Source organism: Adiantum capillus-veneris, chromosome 13 (genome assembly GCF_014529385.1).
Source record: "Adiantum capillus-veneris isolate H3 chromosome 13, ASM1452938v2, whole genome shotgun sequence".
Classification (NCBI taxonomy): Eukaryota; Viridiplantae; Streptophyta; class Polypodiopsida; order Polypodiales; family Pteridaceae; genus Adiantum; species Adiantum capillus-veneris.
In genome coordinates, this window is record NC_140943.1 from 60,124,473 (window position 1) to 60,149,006 (window position 24,534).

General features: G+C 40.6%; 2 protein-coding genes across 2 annotated transcripts; one reads left to right on the forward strand and one right to left on the reverse strand.

Moving 5' to 3' along the window:
* Positions 1-13,991: 13,991 nt before the first annotated feature.
* On the reverse strand, positions 13,992-14,924 carry LOC147444097 (uncharacterized). Its single transcript, XM_086527788.1, has one exon. The coding sequence runs from the start codon at positions 14,922-14,924 to the stop codon at positions 13,992-13,994; it is 933 nt and encodes a 310-aa protein (XP_086383914.1).
* A 3,550-nt stretch (positions 14,925-18,474) lies between these two features.
* LOC147444098 (uncharacterized) lies at positions 18,475-23,024 on the forward strand. The gene is made up of 9 exons (XM_086527789.1): positions 18,475-19,913; positions 19,998-20,103; positions 20,195-20,986; positions 21,058-21,172; positions 21,258-21,618; positions 21,715-22,151; positions 22,250-22,380; positions 22,477-22,717; positions 22,800-23,024. Exons 1-9 carry the CDS (start codon positions 19,100-19,102, stop codon positions 22,806-22,808), a joined length of 3,006 nt encoding a protein of 1,001 aa, XP_086383915.1. The 5' UTR covers positions 18,475-19,099; the 3' UTR covers positions 22,809-23,024.
* Positions 23,025-24,534: the final 1,510 nt, after the last annotated feature.

Genomic DNA, 24,534 nt, shown 5'->3' on the forward strand with positions numbered 1-24,534 from the left:
CCACTTTCTCCAACCCTCTTTGGGCTACTCATTGATGAGTTGGAATGCATGGTTCTTGATTTTATGTAACAAGAAGGCATAGAAGAGGTTAAGATCGGAAATGTGGTGATCATGCTTTTGCTTTATGCCGATCATTTAGGGCTCTTGGCACATACCTTAGAAGATGCACAAAAGCTTATGAGTGTCTTGAAACGCTTTTGCCTACATAGCGAGCTGATTGTGAATGTATCCAAAACCAAGGTTATGCTTGTAAAGACCCTCAATGACGAACATCCATGCATTGTATACAACAATGAGAAACTTGAAGTGGTAGATAGCTTCAAGTACCTTGGCCTTGAGGTTCCATCCAATCATAAATGGAAGGATTGTGCAATGCGTTGCTTGGAAGCCGGAAAGAGGGCTTATTATGCATTTGAGAACATGTGCAATGCTGGAGAGATTAAGTGTTGGGCTCTCAAAAAGCACCTCTTTGACACATTGGTGACATCGGTGCTTCTTTATGGAGTGGAGGTGTGGGGTGGTAGCATCGGGAAGTCTACTTGGAAAGAGTTTGAGAATGTCCAAAAGCGTTTTCTTACCCACTTCCTCCAAGTGAAGACACAAACACCTTACATGCTCTTACTTCTTGAGTCCGGATCGCTTCACATTGAGGTCTTGGGCATGCAAAGGGTTGTGGAGTACATGCTTAAGACACAACGTAGCCCTTTGTATCGACTTCCTAGAATTGCATATGAAGCAAGTCAAAAGGTCCAAAAGACATGCAAGAGCAAAATACTAAGTTCGGGGTGGATGCTTGATATCAAGAAATAGTTTGGAAGATGGGATGCATGTCACTTGGTCAAGGATGCGTCGATCGACTCCAAGTTAATGAGGCTTTCTTACAACGCTAATGTATCACGGCTTGGGAGAAATCCGGAGGTTCTCGCTTCATCCATTACACCACACACATTGCCCCAAACTACAAATCTCTCTTCTTCTCCGAACGAGGTAACCGAACCCATCCCTACATCCTTCAGCCCATCCCATTGAGTGCGATCGACACCATTGCCTCCATTTCATCTTAGCTCCCATTCTCTATGCTACGAGATATGACATTGGGCCGGGGCACTGGCGAGGAGTCTTGTCGACTTTGCACCTTATACCCTTCTCAAGTGCGAGAGAGTGAGTACCACACACTACTTGAGTGCTCAGCTTTTGACCACATTAGGTCCTCTTTTCCCCATATATTCAGCCAGGAGCTCTCCCTACATACCTTCCTCTCCCAACCACGATGTGGACTCTCTATTGCGACGCTCATTTCAGCCTTTTTTTAGCATCGAGAGTCACTTATGACCTCCACTCACACCACATGACATGTTCATTTGGTCCCATAGGTCATATTTGACCTCCGAGGACGATAATAGAGCTCTCTCTCTCTCTCTCTCTCTCTCCCCCCCCTCTTTCATCTTCATCCGTTGGAGAGTTTGCAAGGTTTTCTTTTGAAGCTAATCTTGCTTGTTGTAGCACAACACCAAAAAATTCTTCATAATTTTGCATGTCTTCTATGTAATACTTATCTATAAAATGGAAATAATTTATCTGAAAGGCTTGTTCATCTTTGGCAAAGAGTCATACCCAACCTAGCCTAGTTTGTGAGCCATCACTTGATTATTGCTCTAAGGGTTCTTACAAGGTAGAGGCACCATAATTAAGAAGGTAAACTTGTGCGAATGGTTGCTTCACCACCCCTAGATAGATTTTGGTGGTAATTAAAGTACACAAATAACAATGGTTGGTGATATTGGACTATGGCAGGAAAGATCATTTTCTGCATGATTGTATACAAAGAAAGCAACAAAAGAATTATTCTACTGCTAGTAGGGGTACATTATAGGTAGAGTGGTTGTATGTTATGCAACAAATGATAAATATTATGTGTAAAGATTATCAAAATGTGGTGATAATGTATGAAATGTGGATCGAATGCATCAAATCAAATGACCAGTCATGGGGGATTATATAAGGACTTGCAAACTTTGGAGAATCCGGTTAGGTGGCCACATGTGAGGCATGTAAGTAAGGGGCCCTATATGGCAGGCAATGTTGTTGACCATGGTATCTTCATTGACATTATTGAACCTTTGACTTTATCACATGAACATGAAAGAATCATAGATTTACATGAGTTACGAACGTGGCATTATGTTTGCTATCAAGTGAAATAGACATGAAGAGGGCTCTACGTGAGAGAACATTAGTGTGATTAAGAAGCATTTTTCCACTTTTGTTTTTGAGTACAAAAACTATTCTCCAAGCATCATAAGTTTCATGAGACTTAAGGTTCATGAGACAAGGGTAGGTCATAATCCTAGATGTGTGGGTAGAAGCCTTAGGGAAAGGCCCTGCCAAGTGGACGTCATGCATGCTAGGGGGGCACTCTATAAATGTGCATGGTTGGAAGGTTGAGGTCAAACGCAATACTTATCCAATGAGTTTAGCAATTTAATTTTTTTTAAAAAAGGAAAAATCCCTTATTCATGCAGGTATACTTTGTATCAAAAAATGGTTGCTCTACAAAAAAAATGCACATTGCAAAAGTTGGCTGCAAGAGCATTGATGAATGAAAGATTATGCATCATTGTTATTGGATTGAGGTAGTCTCTACTAATGTGTAGTGTATTAACAAGACTCCTCCTAATATATTCTCTACAAATGTGTAGTGTGTTAACAAGACTCCTCCTACTATAGTGCATAATATGACAATGAAAAGAGAAGTTTAGTGGCAAACCGCTTGATTTGTCACATGTCAAATTTTTTGGATGGGTGTATTGCGTATATCCATGTGCTAGAAGAGTTGACAAATAAGCTCTATCTAAAGGAAGAAAAATGTGTTTTTATTGGCTACTCCTTTTGAGAAAAAGGATAGATGATATAACCTTGCCACATGTCAAGTGAGGGTAAGCCTGAATATTTTTTTTCATGTGCTGACAAGTTGTTATATTGATGTACAAGATTATATGTAAAGCATAATATGGATGCAAAGTGTGTAGGGTGCAGTTACAAGTTATAAAAGGACCACAAGGGTCACCTAGTGCAAGTCATATTCAAAACCCATGGAGTGGAAGGTTGCATGATTGAGTGAGTCCTTCTAAATCATCAAATATATCATTGAAAGGAAATGAAAAAGTTGATGATGCCCCAAGGATGCCAAATTTGAGTGCACATCATGATGATATTGGAGACTTGAGTGGTTTGGAGTTTGTGATACCCTCTGTGAAAACACCAAGTGTGAGAAGAATGCAAGCAAGAAATAAGGCACATAGTAATGATATTTGACCATGCAAATTTGGGAAGTCCAAAATCCTATGCAATTGATGTACCGTATCATGTGGCTTGGCATTGTGCATATTTGGCAAAGATTATAAAAGATATAGACAATTGTATTGAGGATGCTATTAGAAACGCATTGGTTGGAGCATGCCATATATGAAGACATGGCTGCTCTTTATGTAAATGAGACTTGGGATTTGGTGACATAGCCATAAGCCAAAAATGTGATTTTTTTAAAGTAAGTCTACAAACTCGAATGATGTGACACTGAGTAGGTATAAAGCTAGATTAGTAGCACAAGGTTCTGTACAAACTTATGACATTGATTATGAGAAGACTTAATTTTATCCCCATAGCTAGAATGGAATCCATTTGAGACATTATTGGAAGGGCTATGTTAATACATTGGACATTATACATCAAATGGATGTGAAAAAATGGTCTTACACGATCACTCGCATGACTAAGTGTAGATGGAGCAACCATGGAATATGAGGATGTGAGAGATCCCAAGTATCTATGTAAAGTTGAAGAAAGCACTTTATGGGCTGAAGCAAGCACCTAGATCTTAGCAAGAAAGGATTCTAATATTTTTTGTTATAGCTAACCCAGATTACTCATTGTGTTCAAGAGAAGATGGCAGAGGACTCCATACCAAAGCAAAAAACATGTAGAGATTTGATGATAAAGAGTGAGGGAGAGAAGATGGTATAAGACTCCATACCACTAATAATCGTGTGCCTGCCACTACACATGCAAATACACACACATAGCATGGGCATAATAAACAAAAGTTTATAGTAGCTGCATTGAAGGGCTCTTAAAAAACCAAGGGTCTAGGGGTCCTCTCTCGATTGAAGAGTTTGAGAAGGCTAAAAAAGAAAAACTCTTGTTTACATGTTTAGGGAGTAGGCATGGCAAAAAGGATTGTCCCAAGGGGAAATATACTGCCAAAGGAAAAGAGAGAGCAGTGCACATTGTGCAGTTGTTGCCTCTTGACTCCTCCTCTCATTTCTCCAATGTGGAAGTAACACACACCGAGGTGGTGCATGAATGTTGTATCACAACTTCCATGTGGCAGCCAACCTTTGATCAACATGAGCCGGTGCGTATGCATGGGTCCATCCAAGGGCACAAGTTGCGGATCTTGATGGACAATGGTGCTTTGCACAATTTCATTAACTATAAGTTAGTGAAACAGCTCAAGTTGCCTTAGACTTTGGGTTGCACCGTTACAAGATAGCGATGATGAACGGCCATGATGCCAAGGTATGGGATACTCAAGTGAAATATGTACCATTGGAAATTGAAGGGTATCACACATCCGCGGATTTCCAAGTTATGAATATGGAGCGGGCAGATGTGGTTTTGGGTCGAGAGTGGTTACATAGTCTAGGACCATCACTTAAGCATATCTATGAGCACAACAGCTTAATGTTCGAATCTAATGGCGTGTAAGTGTTGTTGTTGGGAGAGAAGGATGTGCCTTCTTCACCACTCATTTGTACAATAGAGCTTATGAAACTCACTTCTCATAATGAAATAGAAGAAGTTTGTTGTGTTACTCCTTATGTCATTTTCTTTCAAATGTTGATCATGTTTTACTTGACAATTCCTCAACGTCGCATGCTTCTCTCTCTTCTATTCCATCTATTGCTACTTCTCACTCTCCTGAACAAGCAAATGTTGCTAATAGTCTAAAGAAATTATTAACGAAATATAATATCACCAAGATTATCATCGACACAGGCTGTGTAGCATGGCATAGATGTGGTTGTGGCAGTAAACGAGTAAGTAAACCACCCTACAGAATGAGCCCTTCAGAGGGTGCTAAGGTGGAACATCAGCTTGCTGACTACCTCAATAGAGGTTTTATACAAACCAGCTCCTCACCATGGGCTTCTCCCATCTTATTGGTGAAGAAAAAAGAAGATAGTATGCACATGTGCGTAGACTATTGAGGATTGAATGCGGTTAATATTAAGAACAAGTAACATACCAAGAGTAGATGAGTTATTCAATAAATTTACCCACGCTTGTCTTACGGTCAGGGTATCATCAAGTACGCATAAGGCTTGCGGATATACCCAAGACTACATTTTGAACACGGTTTTGACATTATGAGTTTTTGTTATGCCCTTTGGGTTGACCAATGCACCAGCTACTTTCATGACGCTCATGGACAATGTCTTGAGACCATATCTGGGCATGTTTGTTATTGTTTTTCTTGACGAAATTCTCTTATATATTGCTTTTGAAGAGAGCATTTACAACATCTAAAGCAGGTGCTTGACTTGCTACGAGAACATAAATTATTTGCCAAAAAATCAAAGTGTGATTTTCTCAAGGAGGAGATTCACTATTTATGCCATGTCAAGTTGGCCCAGTTGCCCTTGTCGCATGCACCTGCAATCACTTTCTAAGTTGAGACCGCCCACTTCGGATGCTCATAACTCATGATATGCAAGTCCGATTCACGAGCTATAAAGCACGGATGAAAATATTTATTAAAAATCATGTTTTGGGGACTTGAACAATCTAAAACATCAGCATCCAAGCCTGGCAAAATCACACCTTTGTACATGAATTTTTACATGGCCACTTCCAAAACTTGCAGGGCTATGTACACATATATACATGAGGCTAATGGTGGGCAAGCTTTTTGGCATGACTTAGTGACTTTATGCTCATCCAAAAAATTCCTGACAACGGTTCTTCACAGTTAGCCAGCATGACATAATACACACTTGGCTGAAACCACTCAGGCGGATGTGCAACTCTACTAGAGCATCAAAAACCATGATTATTGAACTTTGATCTCTCTGGAGCATTGCTAGTGGAAGACTCCTCACTAGACTTTTGAGTTTTTACCAAATCTTAGGGAGCATCCTCGAATATGACTCATTTGCACTCAACCTCTTTGACAATTTTCTTTTGCGTCTTTGATTCATTGAAGATCACATGTGAATTGCAAATAATTTTACGAGGTTTCGAGTACTAGAGATGATAGTCCCTCTCTCCATATACATCATATTTAACAAAGATGCATTTGTGTAACTTTGGGTCCAGATTGTTTTTAAGCTCCTTTGGCACATGGGCATATGCCTTGCAGCCAAAGACACGTAAATGATCATAATTCATCTCGCAATGCAGGGTGAAGAATTGCCAATGCATATCTTGTCATTTTTCTAGACTATATGTCTGCCTCAAAGAATGATTTTTTGTATTAGGCTTGAAACTTGGTCGGAAGCATATTGTTTTTCTCTGCTATAATTTTTTTCAAGGCAAGCGTTCATTTTTCTCACATACACGATGCTAATGATCGAACAAATTTATGATCCCAATACTTTTTGACACTCAACAATCGAACAATCTAAGAACACGTACTAGATGTAGAAGCTTAGACATTAGTGCGATGGGCACATCGTACTAGGACTTCTTCCCCACCCTTTTGTCTATGTATGCCTGCATCTATCTGTATACTACACATGGCATTTTCTCCATGTTTGCTTCCTTTGAAGCAAGACCCATTGCCCACACCATCCATACTATGTCTGTGTATGATGTGGACACGTATCCTATCTCGTTCAATCTTCAAGAAATTGATAGAATGTTACCCATAAGTCTATATTACACTAATTCCAGGCAATTTCACACTCCAATACACCATAGAGATATTACTTGTTTATATGCATCACTATGCTCAACATGTCGACGTCATTTGACAAATCTACTTTCACTAGCTCCACCCAAAGTCAAGGGTGCATATCTACATCTTTTTGTACACAACACCAAACATCATAAGAAAGGACAATTATTCAATGCATTTCTAAACATGATGCAAATTAACACCATTAACAACATAGCTTACTCTCTTTTAGTACTCCCATCCAAGCGGCGAGCCTATGGTTGCCATCCCAGGTCTACAACATTTTACTGCATAGATTGCTCTAACAAGTGTCCTGGATTTCAGCCTCAGACTCCTTGTTTACTGCACGCCACAAGGGATCCCTTGTCTTCTTGATGTCATTGTCTACATCGATGGTAGGATATCCCAGGGCATGAAGAGAGCATATGAAGCTTCCCTTGGGTTCATAGTACCCCTCCAATAAGAGTGTATCTACCAGAGGTTGCAGCCACTTGGTGTCCCAACTAATTTTTCTTGCTTTTTCTATCTTTACCAAATGGCAAAGAGGAACCCAAGGTAGTGGAGATTCATGCTATACCTGCAATCATTAATGTTTGTCAACGACCAAACCAAAGGACCCTCATAAGGTTAACTAAAAAATATCTTATTTACCTTCAAGTTTCCCAGATGCTTTGATAATATATCATGTCATATTGTTACGTCTTTGTTGATGGAAAATTCTCCTCCAACATTTGCCTTGCAGTCATGTAAGCCTCCATTTTCTATCATCAATTTCTTCGTCGGTCCTCCAAAAATCCAAACGATGCTCCTTCGTGCATTTAGCTTTTTCTTTTGTAATTTTTTAGGATTTCTTGGATGTTGTGGCAGCTCGGATGTCGTGGCAGGTGGAGATGGCATCACAATAGCTGGTATGGTCTTTGATATAGTCATAGCAGCAAATGTCAACATTTCTTCTTGTTCTTTCCAGTCTTGGTGACTTGCAATTAAAAAAATGAAACAGTGTTGATTAATAACTTCTAACAGCTGTTTGATAGATTATGCTCAAATATAGTAAACTCCATAGTCTCTATAGAGATGAACAAAGAAATTACTAGATCAATTTTCGGCCATGCAACAAGGCTTTTCTCTACCTTCTTTAGAGTATTCATCTCTTTGTCCATTGAAGGAACATGAGGTAGAGGAGCATCCTTGCCATCATATACTTCTAAAACAGCAATGGAAACTTGATTACAATGTGTTGAGTGGATGATCTGTCATACATTCCAACTACAAATCTTGCTGAAACAAAACATGCAAGTTGGCTGGCTGGCGAGGGAAACAAACAGATGTTGAGCTTGTACGATGCATGTGTTTTCGATCTCTCAAACGCTCTGTTGCAAAGTGTAAAGATGCTTGCTTTGTTGAAGGTAGATATCACGGAGTTGGGCCTTCAATTGAAAAACTTGGTCATCGAGCTCAGCAAGGACGAGCACCGGGTCCAACTACTATTGCTAGAGAGATTGAGGATGAGCTAGGAGGTACACCACTCTATCGTAAGCCGACAATGGAGGGAGATAATATTCCAGTTGCTAGGAAGCAAAAACATGCTACGACAGTGAACTGTGAGGAAGAGAATGCAACATTGACCAGAATATCTCACACAAAACATCGCGCAAAGTCATAGAGGACACCAAGCAACATCCGAAGGTGCAGATAATGGGGTCAAAGAACACCAGGGTGGGATGATGGTTGAGGAGACAAATATTCATAAGACAATGTGGGCACTCCGTCCTATACCAAAGGAAAGAAGGGTTCAATGTCAGGGGTGGTTAGGTTCTAGGGTTGGTAAATGCAAAAAAAATATAAAGAACATGGGTGCGTGTGCAGTTGCATCATCCCTCTGTAGAATTCACACATGGGAGAGAGGATATACACTAGTCAAGGGACTAGTTCAAAGGCACAGTTCATGTGGTTTTGTAATGATAGTGTGGATCACACATGGAGGATTTGTAATACAATCACCCAATGCCCTGCAAGAGTCCCGAGCACTTGGCCAGTAGAAAGGGAAACAAACTTGAATGCTTTAGAGCTATTGGAATTGAGGATTCACAGGCAAGAAAATTGCAGTTAAGGAAACCATAAATGTGTGTTACCGGCCCAAAGTATCAATTCAAGCCTCAAAGACAATTGAAACGGCCATAACCATGGAGGCACAAATTGTTCAACACACTGTTGTGAAGGCATGCATGCATGAAAAATTCATGGTGAAGACATCTTCTTCGCAGGTCTAGGGAGTAAGGTATGAAGTTCATGTTGCCAGTAGCCCGATGTGTACATGTGGAGACTTTGCAGAACGAGTGGCAAAAAGCAAACCATATATGGCCTACAAACATATTTACTACACCTTCCTTTGCTAATTTGGCTTGGATTTGAACCGCGATATCTTTATCCATTAGAGCAAGCTGACAAATGAGGATCTGTTACGTGTGTTCAATTGTCATCGTATGACATAGAAGAAAATTTTAATTTAATTATGCTAATCGAATTCCATGGTGCGCCTACAAATTTGTATGCCACGAACTATAAGTGTTGACTTAATATTGTAATTCTTTTTGTGAGAATACATGGTTCAAGGCAATGACTTCTATCTTGTTGTTAGTCCAATGTGTACATGGTGTATTTTACGGGTAGTGGATGATAGATGCTAAATAAAAATTGTCTTATTTGATGAATGTCATGGTCTAATATGTGGGTTGTGGCTAACAAATGAGGATCTGCTACGTGTGTTCAACTGTCATCGTACGACATAGGAAATAATTTTAATTGAATTATTTTGATCCAATTCCATGGCGCCCATACAAATTTGTATAACACAAACTGAAACTACTAACTTGATATTGTAATTATTTTTGTGGGATTCGTGGTTCGGAGCAATGACTTCAGTCTTGTTGTTAGTCCGATGACATATTCATTGTTTTTGTTGTAAGAGTCTACTGTTTTTCAAGAATGGTTGAGGATCGGAGTTTTTTGGCCTTCCATTATTAGAGAGATAGAGAATGTATGCAGTTGTACCCTCAGTATACATTTGCAATTGATGCCTAGCTTGGACCAGGAGTCGTTCATCAAAGACGCTAAATTGATACATAAGGGAAAGAACTTCGCTTATGAGCTGGGTGTGATGAAAAAGGGAGCATAGTCTGAGTTGAGCAAGCCATTGGGGGATGCAGGAAAAAGGTGACTTTGCAAGTATGCACAGTAGACAATTGTAGTGCATCCGAGAACTAAAATATGACGCTAATAGCATTCTTGCTTGTATTAGATGGTTGTGGATTTGCAAGTTTAACATAAACGAGGTCAGGAGCTTGCAAAAAATGCTCGAAATTGAAAAATTGGAGCATATGTTTAACTCAACTAGCACGCAACTTTAGGAGTATAGTCTACTAGGATTTGCCCTGGTTCTTGGAGTATGGTGAGGAATACTTCCCTCCAAACAAGGAGAAGTCACACAATGATGTTGTGAAGGATAGAGAGAGGAGATAGCATGTGGAGGCACATAAATATTTGTAGTAGCAGAGTCTCGTGTCCAAAGGCCTCAATTGGAGGGGTTTGATACAACATCTTAGGTGTCAAAGTTGATGCCTTCATAATTACATAGTACCTACCCCCATCATTAGAGTTAGTTTTAAATAACATGTACGATACTGTTTTGCAAATGGAGCACTCCAGGGAGGCATCAGGTTCACAAGGACGACTCGTATAAGAGAGAAACATGAGTTTGTTTGACTAACATCCAAACGTTGAACATTTTTCATTCACTTTAAAATTTCTGTGTTTCTTCGTGATCAAGAAAGAGAAGAGAATGTCAGCAAAGGAGGTGATAGAATTTGCAACGAGTTTTGAAACAAAAATATTGCATATCTCAAACCTGCCAATGGTAACATACCTGTCAACCAGTACATCAAAACATTGAATTAAAGTTGCATTGTGTTTCAAGATCTAACTTGTTTTGATTGAGGGTATTTGCAGAGAGGGATGTCAACCATATTCAAATTGTGCATTTTGGTTTGAACAAGATAGAGGCTGACTTGTAGAAGGCCTTGCTAAGCTCTGTGAGGCCACACATCATGGAGAAATGTCTTCGTCCATTGCATGATGGATCGACTGTAGATTCTGCAATGAACGCTTCCATTGTTTTTCTACCTGGCAATGCATCTATGTATGGGTTGTCAAATTCTGAAGTGCCAGATTGGAACAAAATGGAGGTGTACAAGTTTGGAGAGCTTGACTGTCTAGCACTATCACAGAGGTGTGTTTGTAGTCTCTGCCTACTAGATAATTATGGAATGGTTCATGATATCACTGCTGCTACTGGATGACGTGAAGACCATGTAAACATGGTTGTCTGCAAGACACTGATATGCAAGAAGGATAGAAGGATTGTGTGCACAGTATTGGTGTCCGCAATGAGGAAAGAGCAGACATCGACTTCAGAGCCAATTGATATACCATCAAACGATGCCTCATTCAACTCGCTAGAGGAGAGTGATTGGACAAAAGAGATTGATGGGACCCGATGCGAGGTACATTTTGATACCACTTTCTCTGGGTAAAGTTTTTTTGTTGTCTTTAACTGTTGTTTATCATGCAGGAGGTATGGAACATGGGCAGTGGTTTCTTTGGCAATTGCTTGCCCAATATACAAATGAGAACGATGTTGTCATACAATACGGAGGTGAATGTGGGGCAATGGCTTTGCTTGGGAGCGAAATGGGGCAAATGATGACAATATTTGAGAGCAATGAGTGTTGAGTTAAGGCAAAAACATGAGTGAGCCATTTATGGCGCTCAAAAATAATAATTACTATATTTAATTACACAAAGTGAATTTAATCAAGTTTGGATAGCAAAGTAGGTAATTTCTTGTTATGCATCATGATATATCGTGTACAAGAGGCTCTTTTTATAGATAAGCTTTCTTCCACTTGTGGGAAGCTAAAGCTTACACAATGAATGCATGGATTCTAATCAAGGAATCTAACAAGGGTTACATCGGGTAACTACATGGGGCTCATAAAGATGGAATTTGATGCGAAATAATAGTGTCGGTCTTACCACCAAACTATGTGGTTTGGGGTAGTGTCTAAACAACGGACAAATTGTAGGTCATCATTTTTTTGGGAACTTCATTAGAGACTCATCTAAAATGGATTCGTTTTCTTGCATTTGAATCTTGGAGGATTCTAATATATATATATACCTAGATTAATCTAGGATAAGCCCAAATTCACCCTTGAAGGACAGTGCAAGGTATAGACCCATGGTAGTCACCCACAACACAATATAACCATCAGCTCCATCATTCATAGTATTGACTAAATACCATGACATCCCCACTAACGTCGTCAGTGCCCAATAGTGGGTGTAGAACTAGGTACTAACATATGCTCCCCAACACAACACACACCACACGCACGCACACACATGAGCATACATCAACACAAAGCTCAACGTAATGAGTTTTTGTCATGACTTCGGAGATCAAGGGCAGACTCAGCCATAATGAAGCCTAGCACTAAAAGAAGCATTAAATCAAAAAAATTAGCACAAAATGAGGTAGTTGATAGGGCATACGCACCACAAAAGATAGGAAGAATTAGCACAATATCAACTCGTCGTAACTCAGATGAAACCTTCACAATGTGAAGTTTGCATGTCCGCTATACGACTAAAAAATATACCTAGATGAATCTAGGATAAGCCCAGATTCACCCTTGAAGGACAGTGCAAGGTATAGACCCGTGGTAGTCACCCACAAGACATTATAACCATGAGCCCCATCATGCATAGTATTGACTAAATACCACGACATCCCCACTAACGTCGTCAGTGCCCAATAGAGTGCATCCATGGAGCGAGCCAAGAGCAGTGAGCCTCGAGCAAAAATGAGAAATCAGTTGAGCAGATAGAAGCGAGCACAAAGTAGCTTGAGACAACCCTACTGTAGTAAAATCAAGCCCCATGTATTTAGGGTTTAATACTTCTATGACAAATACTCCAGTGCACATAGAGAAAGACGATCCTAAAATCGCGAGAGAGCGAGAGAGAGAGAGAGAGAGAGAGAGAGAGAGAGAGAGAGAGAGAGAGAGAGAGAGAGAGAGAGAGAGAGAGAGAGAGAGAGAGAGACGAAAATTTTTATAGACCTTCATGAATGTTAATACTCCCTAAGCAAAAATTGGTAGGGCAATGGAAAAATTGCATGCACCATGATTTCTTTTAAATCATGGGAAAATTTTATAGGGAGGAAAATTTGTAGAGAGCTGTGTGTGTGTGTGTGTGTGTGCGTGCGTGTGTGTGTGTGTGTGTGTGTGTGTGTGTGTGTGTGTGTGTGAGAGAGAGAGAGAGAGAGAGAGAGAGAGAGAGAGAGAGAGAGAGAGAGAGAGAGAGAGAGAGAGAGAGAGAGAGAGAGAGAGAGAGAGAGAGAGCGGATTTGAGATGTACTACCTTTGCAAAAGGCCCAAATGATCTATGAGAGAAAAACATACATTAATCATACCTATGATACAATTATTTGAAACATGAATGAAACAAAAGAAACAACCTGAAAAGATTATGAGTGGTGGGTACAAAATGAGATAGTGACAAGCTAGAGGGGGTTTGAAGTGTGTGTGTGTGTGTGTGTGTGTGTGTGAGAGAGAGAGAGAGAGAGTGACAGAGAGCATGCCATTCAAAGTTGACCATTGGAAAGCAATGGAGATTGCAATATAGACAAGAGAGAGTGCCATGGTAGAGTTGCAAAGTTTGCAAAACTCTTTGAATATGTTATGGATGAAATCTATCATACTCTTGAAGGAATAACCTAGAAAAAAAAAATGCTTTAGTACCTACCTCTTACAAAAAGTTTATGCTGATTCATTTCAAAAATTAGGTGCTGAGTGGGTTACAAAATGCATTAAGTAGGAGGAACTACATAACTGCAGTGATCTATAGACTATAGGTTTTGCTATCTTGTCTACCCTTCCAAAAACAAAATAAGACATCACCTAGGCTATAGCCCTTATAGCTGATTAGGTTGGATTCTGACTGCCTTTGTTAGCATATCCTTAAGAATGGCCTTTGGAATTCGTGCTTGATGGATATGCATGTTGTTGTTGACATCTTGTCCAAGTACAATCAAGTACACAAAATAAAGATGCTTGCAAGCAAGAAAGGATGCTTTTTTTGCCAACCTGCCTTGAAAATCAATGCACGAACAAGATGGGACATTCTGAATAATAACTTCTATGCATGATGTAGGGGCTCTACTGTGACCTGTCAGTAGTTCTATGGTAAAAATCTCTTTCTCTCCTTCCACTTCTACGCGGCTTCCAGTCAATTTTGCTGACATTTCTAATGCTGCATTAACTTGAGCATAGGAAGCCTTCGATACCCCTGGTCGATAGGGATAATTTTGATCTTCATTTTTGTTGGCATGGGGCTCTCTCTGATGCACTTCTTTGGGGATCAATGATTCCGTTGACACTCCAATCTCAAATCCTGCCTTCACAAGTGCACAAGCTTCTTGGATGTTGAGTTTGGTGCCCTTTGCAATAGGCCAAACATGCGGAGCGCATTCTGGTGGGTGTATGATGCTTGTGACCATTCTCCATGTATGACTCACATCTGTGTTGCAAAAGTAGCAAAACTTTTGCTTCCGCCAAGAAGATAATTGACAGTCACTCCAAAAACATGGAGCTGGGTCTCCCGGTCTCTGCCTCAATCCACACTTCTTACCAGTTGTCCAATGGTTACACTCCACTCTACTTGATGTTGGTATCCTGCGAATAGCCCACTTTGTGTCATGGACATTTTGCTCTAGAGCTTGCAACAATTCACTGCATGGTTGCTCATGTGCTGCATTTGACGTCTTATCTTGCGTGACATAATTATACTCAGGCCTGTGGCTACAAATGCTTGTATCCATATCCATTAATGGTTGCTTGGCACGCATTGTCCTCTTGTCACCCTTGAAATTAACTCTGTTATTGAACATTGGAGTACCCATGGAAGCATCATCCACTGCCCTAGAGGTGGCTGCTGGTGATGGACTAGTCTGCATCCTTGACATGGCTCTGTCAACTAAAATTTCCAATGTTGGCCCCCCTCCAATATATTTACCATCCAAGAAGGCTAGACGCCGGGCACACTGAAGATAGGCATTAATAAGATCAGTGACACATGCATCATAAAGACTAATTTTTTGCTTGTACCCCTCTCCAGCCAACCAACTTGCATGTTTGCTCTCAGAGAGGTTGGTCCTTGGAATCAATGCATTCATTATGGGCTCCCCATCCTTGACCATCATATGTCCCCAATGGATAACCCTGAAATGCCACCAACTCAACCAACTATCTAGCTTTGGTATGTTTTTATCTGTTGTCTTGCCTGTTGCCCACCAGCTCTTAATCCTACGAAATTGCTCGAGTGCCGCATCTGTTGTTTCAGACAATCTCCACTTGTCACACATCTCTTTATGCTTTGATTGGTACTGGGAATGGATATACCTCTGTGTGTGCACCCTCAAATTATCCTCCCAGTGCCATAGACAAGACCTTTCCCTACCCACCATTTCCTTCTTGTCCCCGAACACATATCTCACTGCATTCCAATTTGCTCCTACCTCATCTGACATGAATCCTTGAAAATTGGCTGGCCTATCTGTGTGCTCAATCATAACCTGGTTCATAGATTCCCAAAACATTATTTGTGCTTCCTCATCCTCTTCTTTGAACTTGCATGTGGCAGTAGTTAGAAGCTCTCCAATCCTAATAACATTACAAAGCCATGAGCCAAGGTATACAATAGTTTACACAATTAGTATCCACATCCACTTTATTTATTTTTTAATACTTATTTGTTACTTACGTGTGATCATAAACATGTGCTCCCATTGTGTGCCAGCCTCCTTCTATTCGATGGACATGGTCAAAACAAACCCATGATAATCGGAGATCTTCATGTCCATCTCTATCCATCCTTCTGACCACATCTACTCCTAAACCTGGGCCAGTAGTAGACATCTTGAATATGAAGGACCGCTCTTGTGATGTTGATGCTTTCAACAGAAATCGAGAGCCATGGAAGAACTGAAAGTGGCACTTTCTCTTTAGTTCAAGAATTGCATCATATCCATCACCCATTGGTCGAGTGGTCCTTCTACACTGCATCACCATTTGCTTTTAAACCCTACAACATACATAATCATGGGTGAACCAATTTTTCAAGAATACAAGTGTTTTGGTGCTTATAAGTTGAAAACTTACTTCTTCATGTTGACAAGGGTAAGCAATTCTTGGGACATCTCATGGACCTCCTTCTCACTTATAAAATCCCCACTTGTAATATTGTCATCTGTGAAGGCCTTGAGCACCATCTCTCTAGCCAATATCATTTGTACCTTCCTAGGGCCTGCTCTATTGTCCATTGTCGCTGCCTTAGCTACTAAGGCTTTTATGTTCCGAATTGATGCTCTAGACATTCCCTTAGGGACGATGTGTTTGTGCTTGCCATGGTGCATAAATAGCCTACTATGGCAAGAATCCCTAGGCATAAAGTAGTAAACTGTTGCTGGACAATCTTTCACACACATGGGAACATGCTTGCAAAAAAAGCATTCCAAATTTCCATAGCTCCCCATGGCTAGGCAGCCATTCTTTGGGAGCTTGGACAACTGACCATTCCGATGTTGCTTGTTAGTTTGATTAGTTCTGCTCCTAAATGAGCATCGCTCATTCATACATTGGAAAACCCCTCCACAAAAACTCTTCCTAAGGACAAAAGATTTTTGAGTTCTTGTCTGAGTTTGTGGTTTTGTCCACAAATTTCCCTCATACTTTTGCTCCATACCCTCCATTGCCTTCCCCTCAATCATTTCATAGATGCAGAATTCTTGGTAGGTTTTTGGTAGATCTTTGACCTTGCCCTTGTATTCACACTCTTGCATAATAGTGTGAAGCACATCATTGGGAGGGAGTGTACGGATGATCTGGAATGCAGAAACTGCTGTCTCAAAATTTAGAGTTTCTTCATCTAGCTTATCAAATTCAACATGATCTTCATTTTCCTCATCATCATCAATTTGTCTGCAAGAGAGCAAAAAAAATAGTGAAGAATTGTTCAAATTCAAACCTTCCAAAATGATCTTGGACTTACATGCACTTACATTGGTGCAGGTGATGGACCAATTGGAGATGACTCAGGGGTCTGAAAGATGTCTTCTAGTCTTGCAGTGTAATTTTTAGATAATGATTCCTCCAAGATGAAGTATGCCTCCATATAAACCCCCGCATAGGTGGGAAGAGGTGCCAAAACATTAAACTCTTGTCCCTCCTGAAGAAGAGCCTCGACAATGACCCTAGTTGTACCACACAACTTCTCTTGCAGGAGCTTGACGGGAAGGAGGCATTTTCCATGGATGAATGGAATGTTGATGGACTGTCCGGACACAGATTGCAAGAAAATTTTAGCTTCCCTGCATAAAAGAGAACTTTCAATCAGATCAACACCATATCCATAGTTAATAATTTTGAGTAAATTGAACACGTGTCAAGTCAATCTGTACCAACAACTCTGTAAAGTTAACAATTTCACATTCATTCAAAAACACTACTGTCTCAATCCGAGTTTTTTTTTAAAATGAAATTCTGACAAATGCTTAAAAAATGTTAATCTTGAGAAATGTTTTAAAAAACGTTAATCTAGCGAAATGGTTGTAAAAGTTAATAATTTCACAGACATTCGAAAACACTACTATCAATCCCAGTTTTTTTTAAAAAATGAAATTCTGAGAAATGTTTAAAAAATGTTAATCTTGAGACATGTTTAAGAATACGTTAATATGGAGAAACGGTTGAAGAAAGTTAGTTTGGTTTTTTAATTATATTCTAACTTTTCAAAACATTTTTATTGCCCTTCAAATGTTCAACTTTTGAAATGCACACTGCTTATTCTTAATCGTTCATATTGTTTGCCTGGTTTCCATCCTTTGCAACGCCATGAGGAAGGCAAGGCTCTGGCAAACGTCGCCACTGGCCAAATACTTCCACCCCTTAAGCCCCAAGAAAACAGCAAAGGTAAGCTTAACCTTTTGATTTAAGGACCATCTTTCTCAAATCTTTAAGCACGCTGAGCGCGCTTAAAGATCTGAGAAAAGAGAAGGTGAATTTGACAGCAAATGAGAGCATTTGAGTTGAGCGTAGGTGTGAGAGGAATGGAAGATTCCTGTTGCTGTGTGTATTGAGCTGTTGCTGTGTGTATTGAGCAGGTGGTAGCACTGTTGAAGCTTGCATCACTACTAGTTCGTGGTAGCAACAGAGCTCACAGAGAGAGAGAGAGAGAGAGAGAGAGAGAGAGAGAGAGAGAGAGCTCCTATGAGAGACACTGTGTATAGTAAAGCTCCCTTAACACCTCAAACAGCGTGAGATGCAGGGTGTGAGTTGTCGATGGAGAACTGGAGAGCAAAGCCAGGAGGGGTCAGCGTGACTGCGAATGGAGAACACACGCACACACACACACACACACTAACACACACAGAGTCACTTACATGTTTGCAGAAAGAACATATAGATTCTTCACATAAAGCTCCAGGAGAATGGAGAAGAGCAAAATGATAAGTGGTAGTATAGAGGTGGTGCGAGATTTGTAAAGTGATAAATGTGCCAGTTGTAATGATTTCAACTCACCATAATGACTCTAACACACCACAACTACCCATAATTTAGTTAATGGCTGGAGCGAGATTCGTGGTGATAAATGTGTCGACCGTAATGATTTTAACTTGCCATAATGACTCTAACGCAACACAACTACCCATAATTTAGTTAATGGCTGATGTTGTCCTTTCCAATGTGTCCGATTCAGTCATTCATATGGCTTTTAACTAGATTTCATATAATCAAGAATTTTCATTCTTTCAAAGTGTTTATGCACTTCACAAGATCGAATTGTGAGGATGGTAAGTGTGAGGCAGATATTATGAGTATGGTAACTATGCCTAAGAGAAGGAAAATTATGCAGGGGATTCTGGAGCAACATACAAGAGAAGAGGTAGACCATCAAAGCAGGACAACTTCAATAGGTCAATTGCAAGAGCAGGTAATCAAGAGCATTCTCAAGTAAGTCAAAAGGATGCTGAATATGTTGAGGAAAATGGTGGTGCTGAGGAGCTGGTTGATAAAATTGTTCATGACTTGGAGCAAGAAAACGTTGACAAAGGTAGTCGATCAAGTTGCTATTGAGAGAGAGGAGCAGGGAGCTGATACTCAGAGAACTCAGGAAGATGATCAAAGTGAGGAGGTGGTAGTTGAGAAACATGACCAGGTGACTAAGGGGCAACATGATGATGAGGTGACTGAGGGGCAACATGATGAGGAGGAGGGGCAACATGATGATGAGGTGACTGCGGGGCAAGATGATGAGGAGGAGGGGCAACATGATGATGAGGTGACTGAGGGGCAACATGATGATGAGGTGACAGAAGGCCAGAATATCTCCAATCTTGGAGGGGGGAGAAGAAACAAATTAGAGGTGTTTGGTAAGATCCTTGAGATCTCTACACCACAGGCATTCCTTGAAAGAATCAGAGTCACATTTTCTGGACCACCCCCTAGGATCCCATTATGCAGGTTATTGTCTAGTGAAGCCATTAGAAAAGTAAGCCCTTCCACCGAAAGATCACTCACAAGAAGTTTTATTAAGATGGGAGGATATCTTGAGAGCAAGGGAGCCTTTACTGTCTCCATTATTGATCTAGAGGGGGAGGAGACACCAATCACTCAAGAAAGGATAGATTCTTGGGATGACTGCTGGAAAATAGTTAATGAAAGATTTGAGAGGTCCCTTGATTTAGAGACAGAGTGGGGACCCTACTTGAAAGGAAAGATGGTCCATGTCCTGGATGACAACAATCGTCTGCATGCATGGATGGAATGCATTAGACAAGGTATTCTTTAACTTAATCTCCTTTAAGAACTTTTGTTGTGTTGATTGCACTATTTTAATATAATTGTACAATTATGCAATACAGGGTTTGAGAACGACCTGTCTAAACATTGCTCTGTGGTCTGCCACTTTTTGCAGTTTGCAAAGACTGATGTGGGGGAATTAATGTTTTCCTTGGCAAGATTGAACAAGTAAGATGATGTTGGGCATCTACTATTCTCCTTGAAAATTTTAATTGTTGTCTTGGAGTTATTGATATTCTTTTTTGTTTTAATGCTACAGGATGAACGATTATGCATATGTGCCAACCACATTTGGAGATAGGTTGTTCCAATTGAGAAGGCTAGGAGAGGCAGACAAGACTACTCTCTTGGATGGTTTGTCTATTGAAGACAGAGCATGGGTGGAGAAAGAAATGCAGGTTGTTTCATCTCGGGGGAAAAGGAGTTGGTTTACACTCCCTGTGCAAATAATGACATGGTTGCTCTTTAAGGATGAGATGGAGCAGAAGATTGAAGAGTTGGCTAAGGGAATGGATGAAACTGGTAGGGCCAAGGTGATAAAGAAGATGGAGATTACCTATAGGGGAAAGACCTCCAAGTATGCAAGGATTGCAGATCCTGCAAATGGAGAGAAGTTTTGGTGTGCTACTCTGTCCTTGCCTTGGCATGAACCGAGTGCGCATATTGCGACTGAAGAGAAACTCAACATGATTGGAAATGCTTGCATAACAGATGTGGATAAGGCACACATTGTGAAATTGCTAGATAGCTCACAAGTATCAATTCGATCCTTGGAGTGCCTTCCCAATGACAAAGCTAAAGTTAGGGACTGGCTCCACATGTATTGCTTTTGGTTGCAAGTCAATCAATATGGTCTAGGTCTATTACTAGACATTCAAAATGCTGATCGAGTAAGGCTGCCATTGGAACATCGATTCAGCAACTTTGTCATGCTTTGCCGAAGAAAGTACTTCAATAGAGCATTTCGCGTTGTGGAAGGTGGCATTAAGTCGACCAATGCCATGAATGAGCAACCCGGATTACACAATGCAACCCGTCGAGTTGTTTATAGGTTTGTTAATTTGTATGGTTCAATTTTTTAGTCCTCATTAAACTAGTACTCAGTAGTTGGTGTGTGTTTAGATGGCTACTCAAGGAGATTGCACAACACATGCTTGATGAGATGCCCCCCTTGGCAAGTGTATGGACATATGCAGATAACCCTACGTTCATGTATTCCGATGTGAAGCTTGGAAGGGTAAGCGATGCATTACATTGCATTTTTTATGTTAACTCTTAACGCATAGGGAGATTATGCTAAATAATAGTTGTTGATTGTGTAGTCCTTGTCCACCATAGAGAAATCCAAGTGTCCGTGGTGGCTAGACATGGTTAAGAACCATGTTCCGGATGAGGAGTTGGAATTATTTCAGCAACATAAAGCAGCCCTTCAACTTACAACTACTACGAATAGTGTCCTGGAAGAGGAGACGACGGCAACTTCTCAAGTAGTAGCATCCACTGCATCAGCATCATTTCGTAAGACACTTCCTATAAATCTTGGTAGGGAAGTCGTACATAGGGCATTACAAGCAAACAAGGCTATAGAGGATGGCAAGATGCAAGGGCAACATCATAGCGCAAATAGCAGTGGAGGGCTAAGAGAAAATGATGACATAATCAATGAAACATTGGAACCTACAGGTAGTGTTGATGCCTTTGCTTTGTCTATCTAATATGATCCATGGAGTGTTGTGATTGTTGATACATTTTCTTAAATCTAAAAGCTTTGATTTGTAGGCACTATTTACGTTTTCAACATTTTTGTTGAAGAGCTTGTTCATATTATTGAATATCCCCAACAAGCAGAGCAAATGGGGCTTGAGGTGTTAGAGGCCTTCAATGTAGTTTGTAGCCAAGGCACTGTGAAGGGCACTCAGCTAGACTTGTGCATAGACCTCATATTTGCAGATTTTCCATCTAACGTGGCTGTCGAGGGATGCTTTTGCAATAAATTTCCATTTTGGAACAAGATAGTGGATAACCTGTATGACACCACATTTCAGCTTGCAGACTCATGCTTGAGTGATAGGGGGTTTTTTGTTTGTTTCTACACCATGGAGGAAGGGGTGAAAGTCGAGAAAGCTGGCAAGCAAAAAGGGTTTAAGATATATCATCGTCAGGTTGTGAGATGCACACCACCTATTGGAAAGAGGTTGGGACCCATTGTCACACAGGTACAAGTAATTGATTCTTGATTTAATGTGCAATAGAATTTAGTGTGGCATCCTATTCTTTAATGACATGTATGACATAAAGCTTTCTATTTGAATAGGTGAATTGCTTGATCTTGTCTGCTTTTGTTCGTTGTTCGACAACTTGTGTGTATCGTATACATCATGATCAGTTGCCAAAACTGAAACTTGGTGGTGACCTTCAATTTGGACAGGACTTTATTTTCGATATGTGAGTTGACTCTATCATTTACTTGTTTATATGCCTAATCCATCATTTATATATATATATGCCATTAAAGTAAGTAAAATGTGTATTCAATGTCAGAGTACCTGAAGCAGATTTAGTAAAGAGGAAAGGAAAGCCATGGAGGGGTGGTTGTCAAAGAGGTCAAAAGCTTGTGAAGTACATAATCGCACTTTTTAGCCGTCCACAGGATGTAGTCCTTGACATATTTGCTGGCACGGGTACACTTGGCTTGGCAGCTGGCTTCATGGATAGACATGTCATTATGTTTGAGAGGGATGAGCGCATATATGATCGCTTGTTGAAGCCATTTGGAGTCAAGGTATGTTAGGAGTAGGTTCGTTGAAAATTATAAGTTGATTGACAAGAGGGTATGTATTAAGCAATTGTGTATTTTTTTGCAGATGGATTGATTTTAAAGGGTCGCAATGTAGTTGAAGATTGGATCCATCCAAGCTTCACATTTTCTTTTTGCTATTCTCTTAGATGATGGTGCTTAAACTTAGACTCACTGGCAGTGTTGTAGATTTCTTCAAAACTACCTTTCTTTTATGGTTGTATAAGAACGGTCGAATATGGTACTCGTGTGTTTGATGGTTGTATAAGAACAGTCGAATATGGTACTTGTGTGTTTGATGGGGCTGTTTTTTTTGGGATAAAAAAGCTAATTCTTTAGGCTGATTTGGGGCTAATCTGGGGCTGTTTTTTTGGGCTAAAATCGCTAATTTTGTAGGCTGATTTGGTGGCGGATTTGGGACTGATCTGGGGCTGTTTTTTGGGGCTAAAAACGCTAATTCTTTAGGCTGATTTGGTGGCAGATTTGGGGCTGTTTTTTGGGCTAAAAACGCTAAATCTTTAGGCTGATTTGGGGCTGATCTTGTCTGGGATGTCGTCTCATGGAGTGCATTGACTACGGATATGCCCAACATAAGCGAAAAAGGTGAGGAAGCTTAGGGCTGTTTTGAGCATATGCAATGCAAGGACGCCTCTCCAAATGCGATCACCTAATCTTGCATCTTCACGGCATATGCCATTACGCAAGACACTAATATGGGCAAAATAGTTCAGATGATATTGTTAGTCAAGGGCTATTGAAAAATGATGTCTTTCTTGGAATTGCCTTGGTCGACGTGTATGCCAAATGTGCTCTATCTCAGCAAGCACAAAAGGTGGTCGAGGAGTTGCTTGTCAGGGATGTCGTCTCATGGAGTGCACTGATTGCGGGATATGCCCAACACGAAAAAGGCCAAAAAGCTTTAGGGCTGTTTTTAGCATATGCAATGCGAGGACTTCTCATGGAATGCACTGATTGCGTGATATTCTCAACACAGGAAAGGCCAAGAATAGGAGCTAAAAATGCTGATTTTTTGGGCTGATTTGATGGATCATTTAGAGGCTAAAAACGCTAAGTTTTAGGGCTGATTTGGTGGTTGATTAGGGACTGATCTTGTCTTGATGTCGTCTCATGGAGTGCATTGACTGCGGGATATGCCCAACACAAGAGGGAAAGGCGAGGAAGCTTAGGACTGTTTTCAGCATATGCAATGCAAGGACGTCTCTCCAAATGCGATCGTCTACGCTTGCATCTTCAAGACATGTGGCATTATGCAAGAGGCTAATATGGGTGAAAGAATTTCGATCATATTGTTAGTCAAACATTTCTGGAAAAAGATGTCGTGCTTGGCATTGCCTTGGTCAACATGTAAGCGAAACGTGCTCCACCTCAGCAAGCACCAAAGGTGGTCGAGGAGTTGCTTGTCAGGTATGTCATCTCATATAGTGCACTAATTGCGAGATATGCCCAACACGGGAAAGTCCAAAACAGGGAGCTAAAAATTGCTGTAATTTTGGGCTGTTTTGATGGCGGATTTGGGGCTGATATGGGGCTGTTTTTTTGGGCTAAAAACGCTAATTTTTTAGGTTGATTTGGGGCTGATGTGGGGCTGTTTTCTTGGTCTAAAAACGCTAATTTTCTAGGCTGCTTCAGTGGCGGATTTGGGGCTGATCTGGGGCTGTTTTTTGGGCTAAAAACGCTAATTCTTTAGGCTGATTTGGTGGCTGATCTTGTCTGGGATGTCGTCTCATGGAGTGCATTGACTACGGATATGCCCAACATAAGCGAAAAAGGCGAGGAAGCTT